Here is a 16994-nt window from a genome sequence, read left to right as displayed (position 1 = left end):
TGGGGTTTCCTTTCCCTTTAAAGGGGCACTATATTCAAAATGAAACTTTAATTATTCAGATCGGGCATGCAATTTTAAAAAAAACTTGCAAATGTACATCTTTTTATATAGACACTTTCTGACTGAGTCACCCGCTCCTACTGAGCATAAGCAAGAGTTAACAGTGTATATGTATATGAATCACTAATGGGTTGATGGCAGGGAAAAGGAAGAAATCTTTGACATTACTCAGGGAAAAAAAGTTACTGCTCATTGGAAATTTAGAGTAAATGCTATTGCATTGCCTTTTTACTTATGCATTTGTGGATTATGCAATTCTACTGCATTTGATGTTGCTTTAAAAGAAATATACAAATCTGAAAACAGAATTGAAGTGAAAAATGCCTGTTATATTGGAATCATAAAAGTATTATTTAGAATAATTTTGACTAATTAAGAACAAAGTAATATCATGCAAATTTGTTTCAAGATTGTGCTGTTCAGCCCACATAAGACATCATGACTGAAATGAGGGCTTTCATTTTTTTCTTTTATAGCAATTTTTCAAGTAACTGCAAAGTGCAATATAAAGCATATAACTTACAGAAAGTAGATTGCGCCTTTGTAGCATGAGAGTTCAGGAAGGTGTAGGGGCTGAATCTTTAAGCTGCTATAGAGAGTATGGTATAAAGTGTTGAAAAACTACATTGATAAGCATGCAGAACATGGTAGAGGTTTAGGCTGCCCAGGTTGCTGAAGTAATCTCTTAATATTTGTATAACTTTCTTTCAACTTTAGAACGGGAAGTTAAGATTAAAGCTGCTGAAATGATAAATAAGTTGAAAAAGGAAAATGAAAATAAAATTAAGGAACTTTTAGAAATTCAAAAAAAAAGTAATGAACAGCACATAGAGCTGCTGAAGAAGAAGACGGAAGAGGATCGAGAAAATGTGAAAAGAGAAAATGAAAAGCTGATTGAACGAAAACTAGAGGTAAAGTAAACAAGAAATATATACCACAAATACAAACCAGTAATAGAACCTATATTGTACACAGCATTTGTGTTTTCAGCTCTAAAATTATGCATTTACTCAGAATACAAAGAACTGGTTAAGGGTTCAATTTATACCAGGAGAATGATCTTTAAACACCATGTAAAGGAGTACACTGCCCACATTTTTAAATCCATATAGGGTTGGTTCTAGACCTTTTATCTCCAGGGGGTGGCATTGCACAAGCAGTTCACCAGAACTGCTTGTGTAATGATAAATGCCGACAGCGTATGGTGTCGGCATTTATCGATGTGCGGCAAACATGATCCACTACATCGTATCATGTCCGTCCGCAGGATCATAAATCTGCCCCTCACTGCTTATGTCTGAAATCATAAAGAAAAATAAAATAATTATGTTGTTTAAGTATGGACTCCTTAAGTATTTATACTCTAAATAATATAAACCACATTTATTATTATTATTATTATACTCTATTGATGAAGCACCATTATATTCCGCAGCGCTGTCCATGAATACAGTTCATTTAAATAAAACAATAATATATACTGGCAAAATTTACAAACACATACAGGAGGAATTGAGGGCCCTATTCCCGTGGAAACTTACAATCTAGAAGGGTAGGAGGTTGAGAAACAGGAGGTGAGGACTGCAAGATTGAGAAAGATGTTAATGCAGAGTTAGATGGGGGAAATTTTGTTAGGTAAGAGAAATATTATTTAGTTGGGTGGTAGGCTTTTCTGAACAGAAAAGTCTTCAGAGAGCATTTAAAGGAAGAAAGATTACGGCAATGCCTGACAGCACGAGGGAGAGTTTTCCAGAGGGTAGGTGCTGCACGACAGAAGTCCTGCAGTCTAGCATGAGAAGAGGTGATAGTTGCATGTCATTGTTGGATCTTAGTAGGGGGCTGAAATATACTTGCTGATTAGAGAGGATAGGTAGGGAGTGGTGTTGTTGAGCGCTTTGTATGCAAGGGTGAGAATTTTGAATTTAATTCTGCTGTGAATGGGGAGCTAATGAAGTGACTCGCAGAGAGGTGCAGCAGATACAGAGCGACGGGAAAGGTGGAACAGCCTGGCAGAGGCATTTAGGATGGATCGAAGGGGGGAGAGGCAGGAAAGAGGAAGGCCAGTAAGTAGGTTATTGCAGTAGTGAAGTCGGGAAATAACAAGGAGTGGATTATTTGCTTTGTGGTGTTAGTGCACAGAAAAGGTTGAATCTTGGAAATATTGCATAGATGGTTGCGACAGGATGTAGAAAGCGATTGGATATGGGGGACGAAGGATAGATTTGAGTCAAGTGTAACTCCGAGGCAGCGGACTTGGGGCAATGGGAAAATTGTAATGCTCTCAACAGGGATAGAGAAGTCAGAAGTCAGCATAGAGCTTGAGGGGGGATAAGAAGGAGCTCAGTCTTGGTCATGTTAATCTTTAGGTGGTGAGAGTCCATCCAGGAAGAAACACCAGATAAGCAGTCGCTGACATGAGAAAAGGACAGAGGGAGAGCAGGGGTGGAGAGGTAGATCTGGGTGTCATCACCATATAGGTGATATTTGAAGCCATAACGGTTAATAAGTTTACCCAGTGAAGAAGTATAAATGTTAAAGAGTAGAGGACCCAGAACAGATCCTTGAGGTACTCCAACAGACAGAGGCATTGGAGAAGAGGAAATGCTGGCAAATGACACAGAAAAAGACCTTTGAGAAAGATAGGAGTGAATCCAGGAAAGAGCAGTGTCACGGAGGCCAAAAAAGCTAAGGGTCTGTAGGAGGAGGGGGTGGTCAACTGTGTCGAAGGCAGCTGAGAGGTCAAGTAAGATGAGTATTGAGTAGTGGCCAATATTTTTAGCAGAGAGAAGTGTGTTCGTAACCTTGGTAAGGGCAGTCTCATTTGAGTGTTTGGGGCGGAATCCAGATTGTAGGGGGTCAAGCAAGGAATTGGCAGACAGGAAGTAGGTTAGGCGATTGTAAACTAATTTTTCAAGGAGTTTTGATGTTAGTGGAAGCAGTGATATGGGGCGGTAGCTTTCAGGAGAATTAAGGTCAAGGGAGGGTTTTTTTGAGTATGGGAGTGACTTTTGCGTGTTTGAAAGAAGATGGGAATGAGCCGGTAGAGAGAGATAGGTTGAAGATGTGGGTAAGAGCAGGAGTGAGGGTGGAAGATAGGGAGGGTATTAGATGGGATGGGATAGGGTCGAAAGGGCAGGTAGTGAGGATTGAGAAAGATAGTAAGGAAGAAACTTGATTCTCAGTGGCTGGATTGAGGATGCAGAGGATGGCCGAGGGTGTAACTGGGCCTGTTGTTGGAATATTGCAGGCTGGTGTTGTGATGTTGCTTCGGATAGTACGTGTTTTGTTTAAAAAGTAGTCTGCCAGGTCTTGAGCACTAAAGACGGACGGGGAAGGGGAATGGAACAGGTGGGTAGAGGAGAGTGTTAAAGGTGGAGAAGAGTCATTTAGGGTTTGAGGAAAGAGTAGATATAAGAGAAGAGAAGTAGGTTTGCTTGGCTAAGTGAAGGGCAGAAGTGTATGAGCGAAGAATAAACTTATAGTGTATGAAATCAGGTTCAGAGTGACTTTTCCTCCAGACACGCTCAGCAGTATGGGAGCATTTTTGCAAATAGCGTGTTTGCTGAGAGAGGGCAGGTTATAGTGTAAGTGTGAGGGAGGAGATATTGAATGATTTTTTAAAATTAAAGTGTATCCAGAGCATGTAAATTTCTACAGGTGCGGGAGCGGGATGGAGAAGTGGGATTAGCTGTTGCATTAATATTATAGGTGACGAGGTGATGGTCTGAAATGGGAAAAGGACGACGGGAGAGGTCAGATATAGAACAGAGGTAAGAAAATACTAGATTGATGGAGTGTCCATCACATTGGGTAGGGAATAGGGTGGATTGTGAGAGACCGAAGTTGGATGTGAGTGAAAGAAGTTTAGAGGCAGCAGGGGCAGATGGGTTGTTCATGGGAATGTTGAAGTCCCCAATAATTAGAGTTGGTATATTTGTAGAGAGAAAGTGAGGAAGCCAGGTGGCAAAGTTGTCAAATAATTGGGAGGTAGGGTCAGGAGGGCGATAGATGACTGTCATTTTGAGGGAGAGGGGGGAGAACAGGCGAATACAGTGGACTTCAAAGTAAGAGAAGGAGAGAGATGGGATTGGAGGTAAGTACTGATAAGTGCAGGGGGGGAGGGCAGGATCCCAACAACGCCGCCACGTTTCTCAACTGGCCTAGGGGTATGGCTAAAGTTAAGACCACCATGTGTGAGAGCAGCAGTGGAAATGGTGTCGGAAGAAGATAGCCAGGTTTCGGTAATTGCTAAAAGGGTGAAAGCATTTAAAATAAACAGGTCATGAATGGTTGTAAGTTTGTTACAGACAGAGCGAGAGTTCAATAGTGCACAAGTGAAAGGAGTGTGTGTGTGTATGGGATGCATTGGATGGAAATGAGGTTATGTGTGTTGCTTTTGGTTCTATAAGGTGTGTGTAATTGGGTAATGGTGGGAAAAAAGGTGAGCCCAGAATTTGGAGAGATGTCGCCTGATGCTAATAGCAGTAAGATGGAAAGTAAGAGTAGGTGAGAATGAGATTTATAGCAGTGTGGGTATTTCTGTGAGGTGGTGCAGTTCAGTGACATGGATTTAAAAATAAAAAGTAGTTCATGAGAGCTAAGGTAAGGAGAGGGAAGGAGAGAGGGGCAAATATAAACTGCATGTGGAGAAGGGTAAGGTATAAGCATGTGAGCATGCCTGTGGAATAGGCATGAGACTGTTGTAAGGAAAAGCAGTGAAGAAAACATAGTAGAATATTAAGTGCAAAAAAGAAATTAAAATATTTTGCTTGCCTCAAATCTTCTTCAAATCTTGTTCAATTCTTGTCTAATTCTTAGTTCTGCCACTTAAAGATGGTCACTTAGACAGATGAGAGCTTAGAGAGATGGAATACTCTGTAAACACTCAGGCCCCAACAAACGCTCTCCCCTAACTGATCTTAAATTTATAGGGTTTTTACAGACAGCTGAGGTTAATAAAGTTAATTGATTGGAGACAGGAAGATAGGTTACACTCAGGTGAGGAGACTAAAACTACAACAAGATCAGAGGGGTAGATTTAAGAATGGAAATTGGGTGAAAATAAATTATTTAATTAGTTAAAGTTGCTGTCAAAGTTAGAGAATAAAGAAATGCACATGCTGGGGACAGAATAAGAGCAGATTAAGGCGTAGACAGTGGGTTAGATTTACACACAGGGGTTAAGAAAAGTGTAATAAAGCCAGCAAAAAATGGGTTTTAAAGGGACATACCAGGGGTTAAGAAAAGTGTAATAAATCCAGCAGAAATAGGGGTTTTAAAGGGACATACCTGAAAGTAAATTAGAAATAGCAGGGTTAGATTCAGTAGATGTTAGGCTTAAATAAGTAGCAATCTGTGCAGTTGAAATTCTTGTCTAATTCTTAGTTCTGCCACTTAAAGATGGTCATTTAGACAGAGGGGAGCTTAGAGAGATAGAATACTCTGCAAAAGCTCAGGCCCCAGAAAACGCTCTCCCCTAACTGGTCTTAAATTTATAGGGCTTTTACAGACAGCTGAGATTAATAAAGTTAATTGATTGGAGACAGGAAGATAGGTTACACCCAGGTGAGGAGACTAAAAACTACAAAAAGATTAGAGGGATAGATTAAAGAAAGGAAATTGGGTGGAAATAAATTAATGAATTAGTAAAGCAAAGTTAGACAATAATGAAATGCACATGCTGGGGACAGAATAAGAGCAGATTAAGGCGTAGACAGTGGGTTAGAGTGACACAGAGGTGTTTAAAAAAGTGTAATAAAGCCAGCAAAAACAGGGGTTTTAAATGGACATACCAGGGGTTAAGAAAAGTGTAATAAATCCAGCAAAAATAGCGGTTTTAAAGGGACATACCTGAAAGTAAATGAGAAATAGCAGGGTTAAATTCAGTAGATATTATGCTTAATTAAATAGCAATCTGTGCAGTTGAAATTCTTGTCTAATTCTTAGTTCTGCCACTTAAAGATGGGCACTTAGACAGATGGGCAGGGCCGGACTGGGAACAAAAAAAGCCCCGGGCATTTTAGGGCACAAAGGCCCACTACCCCCCCCCCCCCCCACCATTTCTTATTCACATACATGCAGGCACACAACACACACTACACCGCATTAACATACATGCCGGCACACAACACACAGCCTTCACATACATGCAGGCACACAACATTCACATACATGCAGACACACAACATGCACAGCATTCACATACATGCAGGTGCACAACACACACACAGCATTCACATACATGCAGGTGCACAACACACACAGCATTCACATACATGCAGACACACAACACACATAGCATTCACATACATGCAGACACACAACACACAGCATTCACATGCAGGCACAAAGCACACAACACACACAGCATTCACATGCAGGCACACAGCACACATTACACAGCAAAATGTATGTCCTTACTAACCCCCATCTTAGCAGAAAATACTGATGCTGAGAATTGTACCATTAGCTCCTTCTTCTTATAAGATTAACAGAGCAAGGCAACGCTAAACCACATAAAATACATTAACTCTTGCTCATGAAGTTTCACTACAAGGATATTGGGAATACAAAAAAAATGTACAGAAAAAAAAAAGTCTGAAAAAAATAATACATTTAATATGTGCTCTGCTAGAGGCAACAAATAAAAGTTACTTCAATGTCACTTTAACATTTCTATTTCTACAGACTACATGTTTATAGTAGCAGCATGGGGGTCACAAGGGGTAGTATGTTTAGGTGGCCATCAGCAAACCTCCCAACATTCCAAAATTCAAAAGAGGGACACCCCTTGGTGATCATGTGTGCCAATATATATGTGTATATATATACTATATATATATATATATATATATATATATATATATATATATATATATATACACTGTGTGTAAATATATATATATATACTGTGTGTATATATATATATATATATATATATACTGTGTGTAAATATATATAAATAATATATAGAAATTGTGGAAGAGAAACTTTTATTATACTATGTCAGGACCCTCCTCAATAAAAGAGTAATGGGAGCATTTATTCTGAAATATATTAATCGATTGACTGTAGCCAAACGTGGTGCAGACCCCTTTAATTTATTAGATCTAAACACTATAGATAAGAGAGCATAGTAGAGCTATATGAGATACTATGACTAAAGTAGGGGATTTCAGCACTCAAAAATAACCTATTAAATCAAACGTCTTAGATATCAATGACTATGGAAAAATATCAAACCCAAACAGAATCATACATGCAAGGATTTAATCATATGCAGATAGTTTATTGCAAACATTGCTTAAAACAAAAATAGCAGTTTCAAGAACGTTCATCAAATCTGGAAATTACCACTGCAGTGGGTATAGGCTATGCATACTAAACATATAAACCATTAACAGAAAATATACTGAAAACATATGCAGCAAACAAGGATAGAATGGGCAAAACCTCATTGTGTTGAAAGAAACTGTTTAACAGAACTGGCATACATAACAATAGGATCACCAAGAATACTATATATATATATCCTTTAAGATGGAATATGTGTCAGTCCCGACAGAGAGAGGTCAGGTGCCTCAATATGTTGCAGCATAAGTCAACTTGTAATCCAACAGGTGCAATTGAGTAATCCTGCAAATATTTTCTGAACTTATTAGTCAACCGAGGTAAAAGCATCCTCAAAAGTTAACTTAACATTTGGTTATTAGTAGAGTTATTGCATATCAACCTTCTCAGTGGTGCAATAGTAGAAAGTGAAACAAACTGCTTATTACAGACTGCAGCAAGATCCGGGAATCAAAATCACAGGGCTAGTAAACAGTGGACCGGGACATGAGCCTCAGACATCCTTTTCTCACCTATCCCGACAGCCAGACGTATCTCCTTGCTCATTGGGGACAGGGACTATGTAGGTGATACTGCACCTCTGTACTTGAACCATATCCAGGCAACTTCGTGTAGCCGCTTGAGTACCGCAAGATCCAGGCTTGCTTCTTCGGTTTTAAATTTCCCGGGCAGATCAAATCAACTGCATTCACTGCAGGTATCTTACTTGCTGCTTTTTGCTTAGAAAAGTCGACGCGCGTTTCGCCCCATAATGCTGAGCGAAACTGGGGCCTCGTCAGGACTGTCAATCACATCAAACTTCAGGCTTATATTTTTACACCTTTAAAGGAGTGGCTACTACTTTTTTATTAGCCAATGATATTTATTACTCAGGCCAGGCCTCTTTAATCAAATAGACCAGCAAGGTCATAGCCCATCAATTGACACATTTAGAAACAATTACATATTTTCTAACACATAAAAATGATACAATTTTGCCATATACGTAGATGCGATAAAAATATATTAAACAATTTTGCAAAGAAAACACCACCGCATCTCTCAAATCACCTGCATGTATTGAATCTTTAAAACATCGCTACATTAGTCCTAGGTACTAATGTTACGAAAATAACTGTAGGACATTGCTTATAAAGAGTGAATGCTAAAGGTCGAGATAAATTATTATAATCTTGACTACTAAAAAAACACATTTTAAATGATTTATATGAGAAAAGACAAGAGGATTTAAAGACTCCAATGTGGATAGAAAGAACTAATAATGTTAATGGCATAAGGACAAACAAATTTTGTTGGCGTTTTTAAGGAGAGGTCTATTCATTTTAGTCTTTAAGTGGGCAGGGATAAGTGTATCAAAGAATTATTATATAGTTCCAGCTTTAACCAAGAAAGGAAGCATACTCAATTCTTTCGTTTAAGCCAAACGGGGACACTGTGTTTAACATATATGTCCATCTAGCTTCTTTCTTTAGAAGACATTTATCTTCATCTCCACCTCTACCGTTAGTGATCCCTCTGTCAATCCCTACAAATTTTTTTTTTTTTTTTAAAAGCTTTATTGAATGTCCAGCATAAACAAAAATAACCAACAATCTTTGGCAAATAAACAAGAGTTGCATATTTAACATTGAGCTGAGTTACAGTCAAATGAACAGTGCATTAACAGTACTTTCAACATTGCTCATGGCTCAAATATCTGGTACATTGTTCTCATCTTTCAGCGCATTATTATACATTACAGTTTTAAGCGTATCAATCTTTTCAGAGTTATAATTGAGCTTGGGTATTAAGTCATACCCAGAATATGAACAGTATCGGAAGGAAGAAAGAAGAAAGATGAAGGGGGGAAGAAGGAAGAGAAAAAAAAAAAAAAAAAAGGGGGGGGGGAGGGGAGAGGAAGGAAGAGATGGGGGGGGAGGGGAGCATGAATGTGCGGGAGTGAGTGAGGGATATGAGCAGGGGCGGGATTCACCATTATAGGCAAGCTATTCCTATCACCTAATGTGACATATATATTACAGTATTAGTTCTCACAAGTTCTTTCATCTAAGGTGTATTCTCTGTAGCAAGTCAGGTTGTGTATCTCCAGGGTCTGCAACAGCGTATTAATTAGAGTATTGGTCTCTATTTTGATCTATTATATGCTTTTGCCTTCCCATATCATGACCATGTGTTCATGAAGGGCTATTTTCCCAGATCTAAGGTAGTGATACCTCTCCAAACCCAGCAGATCTCTAACTCCATGTTTCCATTCATTTAAGCATGGCACGGTTACTGATTTCCAATACTTTGGAATTAGGCCCTTAGCGCAATTCAGCAGTAAAAGAAATAAGGCACGTTTCGCCTCTAGCACTATCTTAGGCATGGCGTGGTAGATCAGGTATTGTGGATTTGGGGGCAAGATCATTTGCAAGAGTCGGCTGCACTCTCGGAAGACCGCCTCCCAAAATACACCTATTCGTGGACATGTCCACCATATGTGCATGATTGATCCCTGTTCCCCACAGCCCCTCCAGCACTCTCCATTTGTCTGTGGGTAAATCTTATGTAGCCTTTGTGGGGTCAGATACCATCGGCTTAAAAATTTAAAATGCATCTCTTGTAGTTTCATAGAAACCGATGCTTTCTTAGCTTTGTTGAAGATCTGTAACCAGTCTTTTGAGGTGATATTTAAGTCAAGATCCGTTTGCCATGCCTCTGTATAAGAGGGCAGTGTCTCTTCATCGTCTATTGACAGTAATTTGTACAGGCGTGAAACCAAATGGCCCGGTGGTTGAGCCATTGTACATATTGACTCAAAGGGCGTTCTCTCTCTTGTGAAAGCAGCCATATCTCTTTGTCCATTAACGTAGTGATGAAGCTGTGCTACTCTGAACCAGGAGGAGAATAGCCATTGATCCCATTCCTGTAGGTTCTCTTGGGTCTTGATCTTCCCGTCACAGAAAACATTAGAAACCGCCGCTTCTGCTAACGTATATTTACGTCTCGGGGCATGTGTTCTGTATGCTAAGGCGTTGTCTGGATTTTCATAGACCGGGGTTACTGGCGATGGTTTGGTAGAGATATATTTATCTTGCTTGACCAGGGAATCCCACACACAGAAAACGTCTTCCAATAGTGGGTATTGATGGATCAATGAGGTCCGGTTCTCTGCCGAGACCCACGCAAGGGTGCCTACGTTACCTCTTTGTAAGATCTCACAGTCTAGGTCGATCCATGCTTTATCCGGTGTGTTATGACACCAGTGAACCAGTCGTTGTACATTTATCGCTTTAAAGTACATTTTCAACAGGGGAACTCCTGCTCCCCCTCTGTCTCTAGGCAGATACATTGTTTTTTTCCTGATTCTCGGCCTTATACCGTTCCATATATATGCCTCCATTTCCGATTGGATCTGGTGGATAAGAGGTATTGCCGATAAAAGAGGTACCGCCTGCATTATATACAAAGCTCTAGGCAAAACATTCATCTTGATCGCATGGATTCGGCCCATCCATGAGATGGACTTGTTTTTCCATTTCGTCAGGTCCTCTGTTACTGCATCTCTAAGCAATTTGTAATTTATGTCGACAATGTCGGAGACCACTGGTGTCAGATAGATCCCGAGATATTTCAAACGGTGTTTTGTCACACTAAGTGGGCAGAGAGTGCATGTCTCCTTGAAAGTATCAACTGGTATGGAGATATTAATAATCTCGGACTTGGTCAGATTAAGCAGAAAGTCCGAGACTTTTCCAAATTCCGCGAACTCTGCCAATAGTGCTGACAATGAGTCAGACGTATCAGATAACATCACAAGGACGTCGTCCGCATACATGGCTAATTTGTGCTCTTTCTGCCCGACCACTAATCCCGAGATGTTAGGATTATTGCGGATTTTGCAAGCCAGTGTCTCCATCACTATTGCGAATAGTAGAGGAGACAGGGGACACCCCTGTCTCGTCCCATTGGTGATCTTAAAGGATTTAGAGAACATCCCATTGACTCGCACCTTAGCACTCGGTGATGAGTATAACGAGAAAATTGTGCGTATAATACCGTTACCAAAACCCAGTTTAGCCAAGGTATGTCTCATAAATGACCAATTGACCCGGTCAAAAGCTTTTTCAGCATCCGTTGACACTAAGGCCAACGGAGCTGAGTTGTTATGGGCGAAGGATATCAGTTGTATTACCCTAAGGATATTGTCCCGAACAAACCCCACTTGGTCCGTGTGGACCAATTGTGGTAAGAGCTTAGAAATGCGATTAGCGATAACCTTAGCCAGAATTTTAATGTCCGAGTTAAGGAGCGAGATTGGCCTATAGCTACTAGGCTGGGTCTCAGGTTTTCCTGGCTTATGTATGACTGTGAGGTGCGCTTCAAGCATAGAGTCGGGCAGTGAGGTCCCTTCTGACAGCTTATTGAATATCTTAAGTAAGCGTGGTGCTAGCTTGTCTGAGAATGCTTTGTAGTAGCGCATGCCAAAGCCATCTGGGCCAGGGCTTTTACCTCCCGGCAGGAGCTTGATCGCTGATTGGATCTCTTTGATCGTGAATGGTGCCTCAAGCTTAGATGCCTCTGTCTGTGTCAGCCCAGGCATCTCTATTCCATCTAAGTAGTCTAATATGGCTCTCTCCTGGGGATCCCCAAGGGTTTGGTCCCGCTCCCCTTGGACTATAGGATGCAAATTATATAGGGTTTCATAAAAGCTTCCAAATGTATCAGCAATAGCCGACCCCTCTTGGTGTTTGTTACCAGAGCAGTCAATTATCTCATATACGTATGTTTTAAGTCTCTGACGCGCTAGTGCTCGCGCTAGGAGTTTGCCTGCTTTGTTACTTTGTTCGAAGTAATACTGTCGGAGCTTAAGGGCTTTAGATTGCTGTTCAGCCTGTATATGGGTCAAAAGAGCTGCCCTGGCTTCTGCAAGGTCCTCTTGCAATGCACAATCTGCAGGTCGTACTTTATGTGCAGTTTCAGCTTGCTCAACTTTTTTAAGGAGGGCGTTATATCGGTGTCTATGTTCCCTTCGAAGGGTCGAAGTATGTCTAATCAAGACGCCTCTTATGACACACTTATGTGCCTCCCATACCATATTATCATCTAGGTCACCTTCTGAGTTAATGCAGAAGTATTCTTCAATGGCGCAGTCTAACTTCTGCTTTAATAGTGGGTCATCCAGCAAGGCCTCATCAAGTCGCCACACAAACGGGGTAACAGGCATTTCCGGCCATTCGATGGTGCATCTCACAGGAGCATGGTCAGACCAGGTAATCTGACCTATATTGCTGCTGGTGGTAATAGATAATCCTGCTGGATCCGTGAGAATATAATCAATTCTCGTGTATTTCCTGTGTGGATGAGAATAGAATGAGTAGTTCTTGGCAGATGGGTGCATTATACGCCATATATCATGGAGGACTAGGTCCCTCATGCATTTAATTATTTGTTTCACAATTTTGTGTTTAGTACTTGATAGACCATCTGAAGTATCTAGTGTAGGACAGAATGAAACGTTAAAATCTCCACCTAGGAAGACAATCCCCTTCTGGTTTTCCAGAATATTATTTGTTAGCTTTTTAAAAAAGACATCTTGTGCTACATTAGGTAAGTAGACGTTAACAAATGTTACATATTTTCCATATAACGTCCCAATTAGCATCAGAAACCTCTCCTCAGGATCTTTTATTGTCTGCTCCATCCGAAAAGGCACCCTAGCCCCGAATAGTATTCCCACCCCATTTTTTTTGGATGGGCCAGATGCAAAATGTGCTACTGGGAATTTTTGATTATACCATTTCGGTTCTTTAAATTTAGAGAAGTGCGTCTCCTGAACATACACAACGTCCCCACCCATCCTCTGGAGGTCCCTAGTGACAATTGACCGTTTCCCAGGGCTGTTAAGTCCTTTGACATTGATTGTAATAAGGTCTATGGTAAGATTCCCGGAACCTCTCATTGTATCGAGCGAGCACTCAAGGGCCACTTAGTTCGGCTAATAAGGCAAATGGGTGTGGAGGAGAAAGGCGTTGATCAGGGGGTGGTAGGGGAGGGAGAGGGTGATAGGATGAAGGGGAGAGAAAAAAAAAAAAAAAGGGGGGGGTGAGGACAAGGGGGGGGGGGGGTAGAAGTCAAGTAAAGACGGGAAAGGCGGGTAAGCTAAATAGATGACTGGGTGTGGTCAATGTGGGATATAAGCAGTAGGTAAGGTTCAGAGGGGTAGGTATGTGGGTGGGGTGAAGACAAATATCCCTATCTCAGGCAGGGGGGAAGAGAGAACAGGGATAGTTCAGAATAAGAATAGAGTAAAGAGTGTAGAGTGAATCTCTACTAACAAGTAATACAAATCAAAGGGGGTAGTAACCCTTATACTCTCAGCAAATGGTTTATACTTAAGAATTCTACATTTTGTAGGTAAACACGACAAACAATAAACAAAACATATCTTCAGCTTTACTTATCGAGTCAGGAACGTACTCCTTGTAAGGTCCTGTCCATAGCCTAACTATGGTATCTAAGGTGCGCTACTGGGTATCCTATACACGCTCTGGTGGGCTGGGCATCTCAGCTCCCTTTTGGTCTCACACACCTATCCCTTTCTCCTCATACCTAGTGTTAGCACTCTATACCTCTATTGGGATCTATTTGTAATCAGTGCTATATTATTAAATATATGAGACTACCTAGTCGCTTGCGCATGAAATCTCTCTGAGGGGCTAGTGACCTCGTGTGGGGAGGTTTCTGCATTCCATATAACCTCAGATATGCCTCAGGTTATGCTATACTCGGCCATGTCTCCCTCTCCTTTACTCCCTCTTTCATTCTCACCTTACCCGTTCTAGTTATTAATGATGGGGGGCTAGGGTGATCATAGAGCTTTTAGATAGCAATTATATGAGGAGTCTGTGCGATTTAAAAGATAGGGTGTCTAAGTTGCGCAGGGTGGCTCAGTATTCCGCACCATCAAACCAAAGATAATAAGAGCATGTAATGGAGCATATGAAAAATAAAACAATTAAAATAGGACAAGGCTGTGAGTAAATGTACTGGTCCCAGACTCGATTCTACAACATAAAATGGTGAGCACAATTAACTGGTATGCTCCTAAATCTAGTGATAACAATGAACATTTAAACAGTGCAGTAATATATGCAATATCAGTGACAACATTCTTTCTATAGTATTTTCTATACGGTAAGTGATTAATGCTTGATCACAGGTAGTCCGCACATTTGCATTGCAGCTAGAGGGAGTTCATGCAAAATTTCCAAGGGGGTGCTGTGACAGATCAGTGTAACTGTGGTTAAATATAGTCCCAGAAGTCTGTGACCTTAAGCATGGCATACATAAATCAGAAAAGAAATGAAGTGTCCCAGTCAATAACATTTATAGCGGCCACTATAGCCATGTGTAGGCCGCCAATTGCTCTGCTGTTCCTGGGTGCTAGCTTTGTACATTTAATATGGGGCATGTGACATATTATAACTTTATCATTATCAGGCTAACTATGTGCATTCAAGATAAATTATATACTTAGCTGCTAGACATGAAGATCCATGTCTTGAGTGAAGCATCTATCCTTTACAATGTACTGCAGTCTCAGCATATTCACTTATGCAGACACAGCACATTATTCCAGTGGGAGAGTAAGATGTTTAAGGCAGTCTTCTGTTTTGTGGGACTCTCTCTTCTATGTGCATTCCTCCTTCTTGTGCAGGTTCTGCTGCAGGGTGTAGAGGCCTGATTTGTGTTCCAAGTGCCTGGTTAAAAGCAGGCAGGTCAGATATTGTGCGATATCCTTAGTGGCAATGAGGCATGTTGGGAAACCCCATCTATATGGGATCCTTTGCTCCTTAAGATGCAGTGTCAGAAAGCGCATCTCCCTCCGCTTTTGAAGGGTTGCAGGGCACAAATCTGTATAGACCTGTATCTCTGTTCCCTCATATGATAGTGGCTGTCTGTTTCTGGCGTGGCGGAGTATCTCCTCCCTGTCCTTATATGACAGGAGCTTGACTATAATATCCCTGGGGGGCGCTCTCGCTGGTGGCTTAGGTCGCAAGGCCCTGTGGGCTCTCTCCACATGGATATCCTCTTCTTCAGGGTTATTTTTGATGTATTTAAACAGCTTCTGAATGTACTCATTTATTTCAATCGGGGTCACAGTCTCAGGAACCCCTCTCAGTCTCAGGTTATTCCGTCGACTCCTGTTCTCTAAATCTTCAATCCTTTCAGTTAGATTTTGAACAGTCATGTCTTGTGATTGTATGCAATTAGAGTTATGCTGTACATCAGCACGCAGCGCCTCTTGTGATTCCTCTGCTAGTGTAACACGATGATCTATAGTGGCAATGTCTTTTTTAAGGGCCCCAAACATATTTTTCATTTCCATAATGGCCTCCTTTATGTCTTTTTTAGATGATAAATGTCTAATATCTTCTTTTGTGATATAATCACATTGTTTAGGCTCAGTACCTTGGGAGGAAGCTGTCTCTTGTGAAAGTACAGGTTCTGTTGTGTCTTTTGGTGGATTTTGTCCTGAGTCAGGTGGTATCAGATAACTGTCCATATTTGATGTATGCAGGGCCTTGTGTACCTTGGGGCCTCTCTTGCTTGTCATATTAATGTTGCTCACAGAGTTGGGCCTGTAATGCAATTTTCCCTTTTCACATCTGTCTCTATCACCCTTTACTGTTAGGGGTTATGTATATGAGTAGCTGCTATTAGGAAGTGCGTATCAATCACAAGTGTGACGGCCTAGCGGTGTTTATTTCTTGGCCACTTGATTAGTACCTTTATGCCCCCAGTTTTCTTTGCAACTATATAATCAGGCCACTTATGTATGTGTATTCTTTTGCTTTTATATCTAACGTGTGCTTCTGCAAGTGCACGCTATTGCTCGCTATTGCACGCTATTGCTCGTGTACTGACAGTTTCTTACTACCTCTCCGCTTGGTTTTTTACTACGCGCCAAGGCGCCACTCACCACCTCTCCGGTCGGTCCTCTCTGCCGCGGTCACCTCGCAGGGATCTTTAATGCCGCCTGCCAGTAGTAGGTAAGTCACCAGTATGTACCGGGGCCTCTCCACGGCTCTGAGAGTTATTAGCCGCGGTCAGGTGTGCGCCGACAAGTGCTTCTTTACTGAGTCTATTTCGGACTTCAAGGAGGGGGCTACTCAGATGTTGCCCAGTGCTCCGGTCACTCAGTGTGCGATCCTCTGTTACTCCTCACAGGTAGGCCGCGGCATTGAAGGGCTTCAGACAGATGCGAACTGTAACTCCTTCTCGGCGTCGCTGTAGGCCTGGCTCCGTATTCTTATTTATATCCAGCCGTGCTTGATTAGGTGTCCGCTTCAGTGTATATATGTACACCAGTCAACTGTGCTGCTTCAAGGTCATTTTTAGTGCTGCAAGTCGTGTTTAACCTTACACTGAGAGTATTTGGGTGTCAGAGCACTCTCAATGTGCAGCCATTAGCAATCGTGGCCAGGCTCCGCCCCCCATCCCTACAAATTTTAAAGAAACAGTACTACTATTATGTACATCCTTGAAATGACGAGCAACACTTGTATACAAATTGTATACAATTTGAAAAACATCTAATA

General features: G+C 41.3%; 1 protein-coding gene across 2 annotated transcripts in view; it reads left to right on the top strand.

The window, feature by feature from the left end:
* Positions 1–16994, top strand: part of LOC128638963 (guanylate-binding protein 1-like) — a 374647-nt gene that overhangs the window by 255908 nt on the left and 101745 nt on the right. For both annotated transcript variants that reach the window (XM_053691105.1, XM_053691106.1), the window contains one exon: positions 778–971. In XM_053691105.1, the coding sequence (XP_053547080.1) occupies positions 778–971 (194 nt within the window). The remainder of the gene's footprint in view (positions 1–777; positions 972–16994) is intronic.

The sequence above is a fragment of the Bombina bombina genome, chromosome 8 (genome assembly GCF_027579735.1).
Source record: "Bombina bombina isolate aBomBom1 chromosome 8, aBomBom1.pri, whole genome shotgun sequence".
Lineage (NCBI taxonomy): Eukaryota > Metazoa > Chordata > Amphibia > Anura > Bombinatoridae > Bombina > Bombina bombina.
This window is presented reverse-complemented; position numbering and strand designations above follow the sequence as displayed.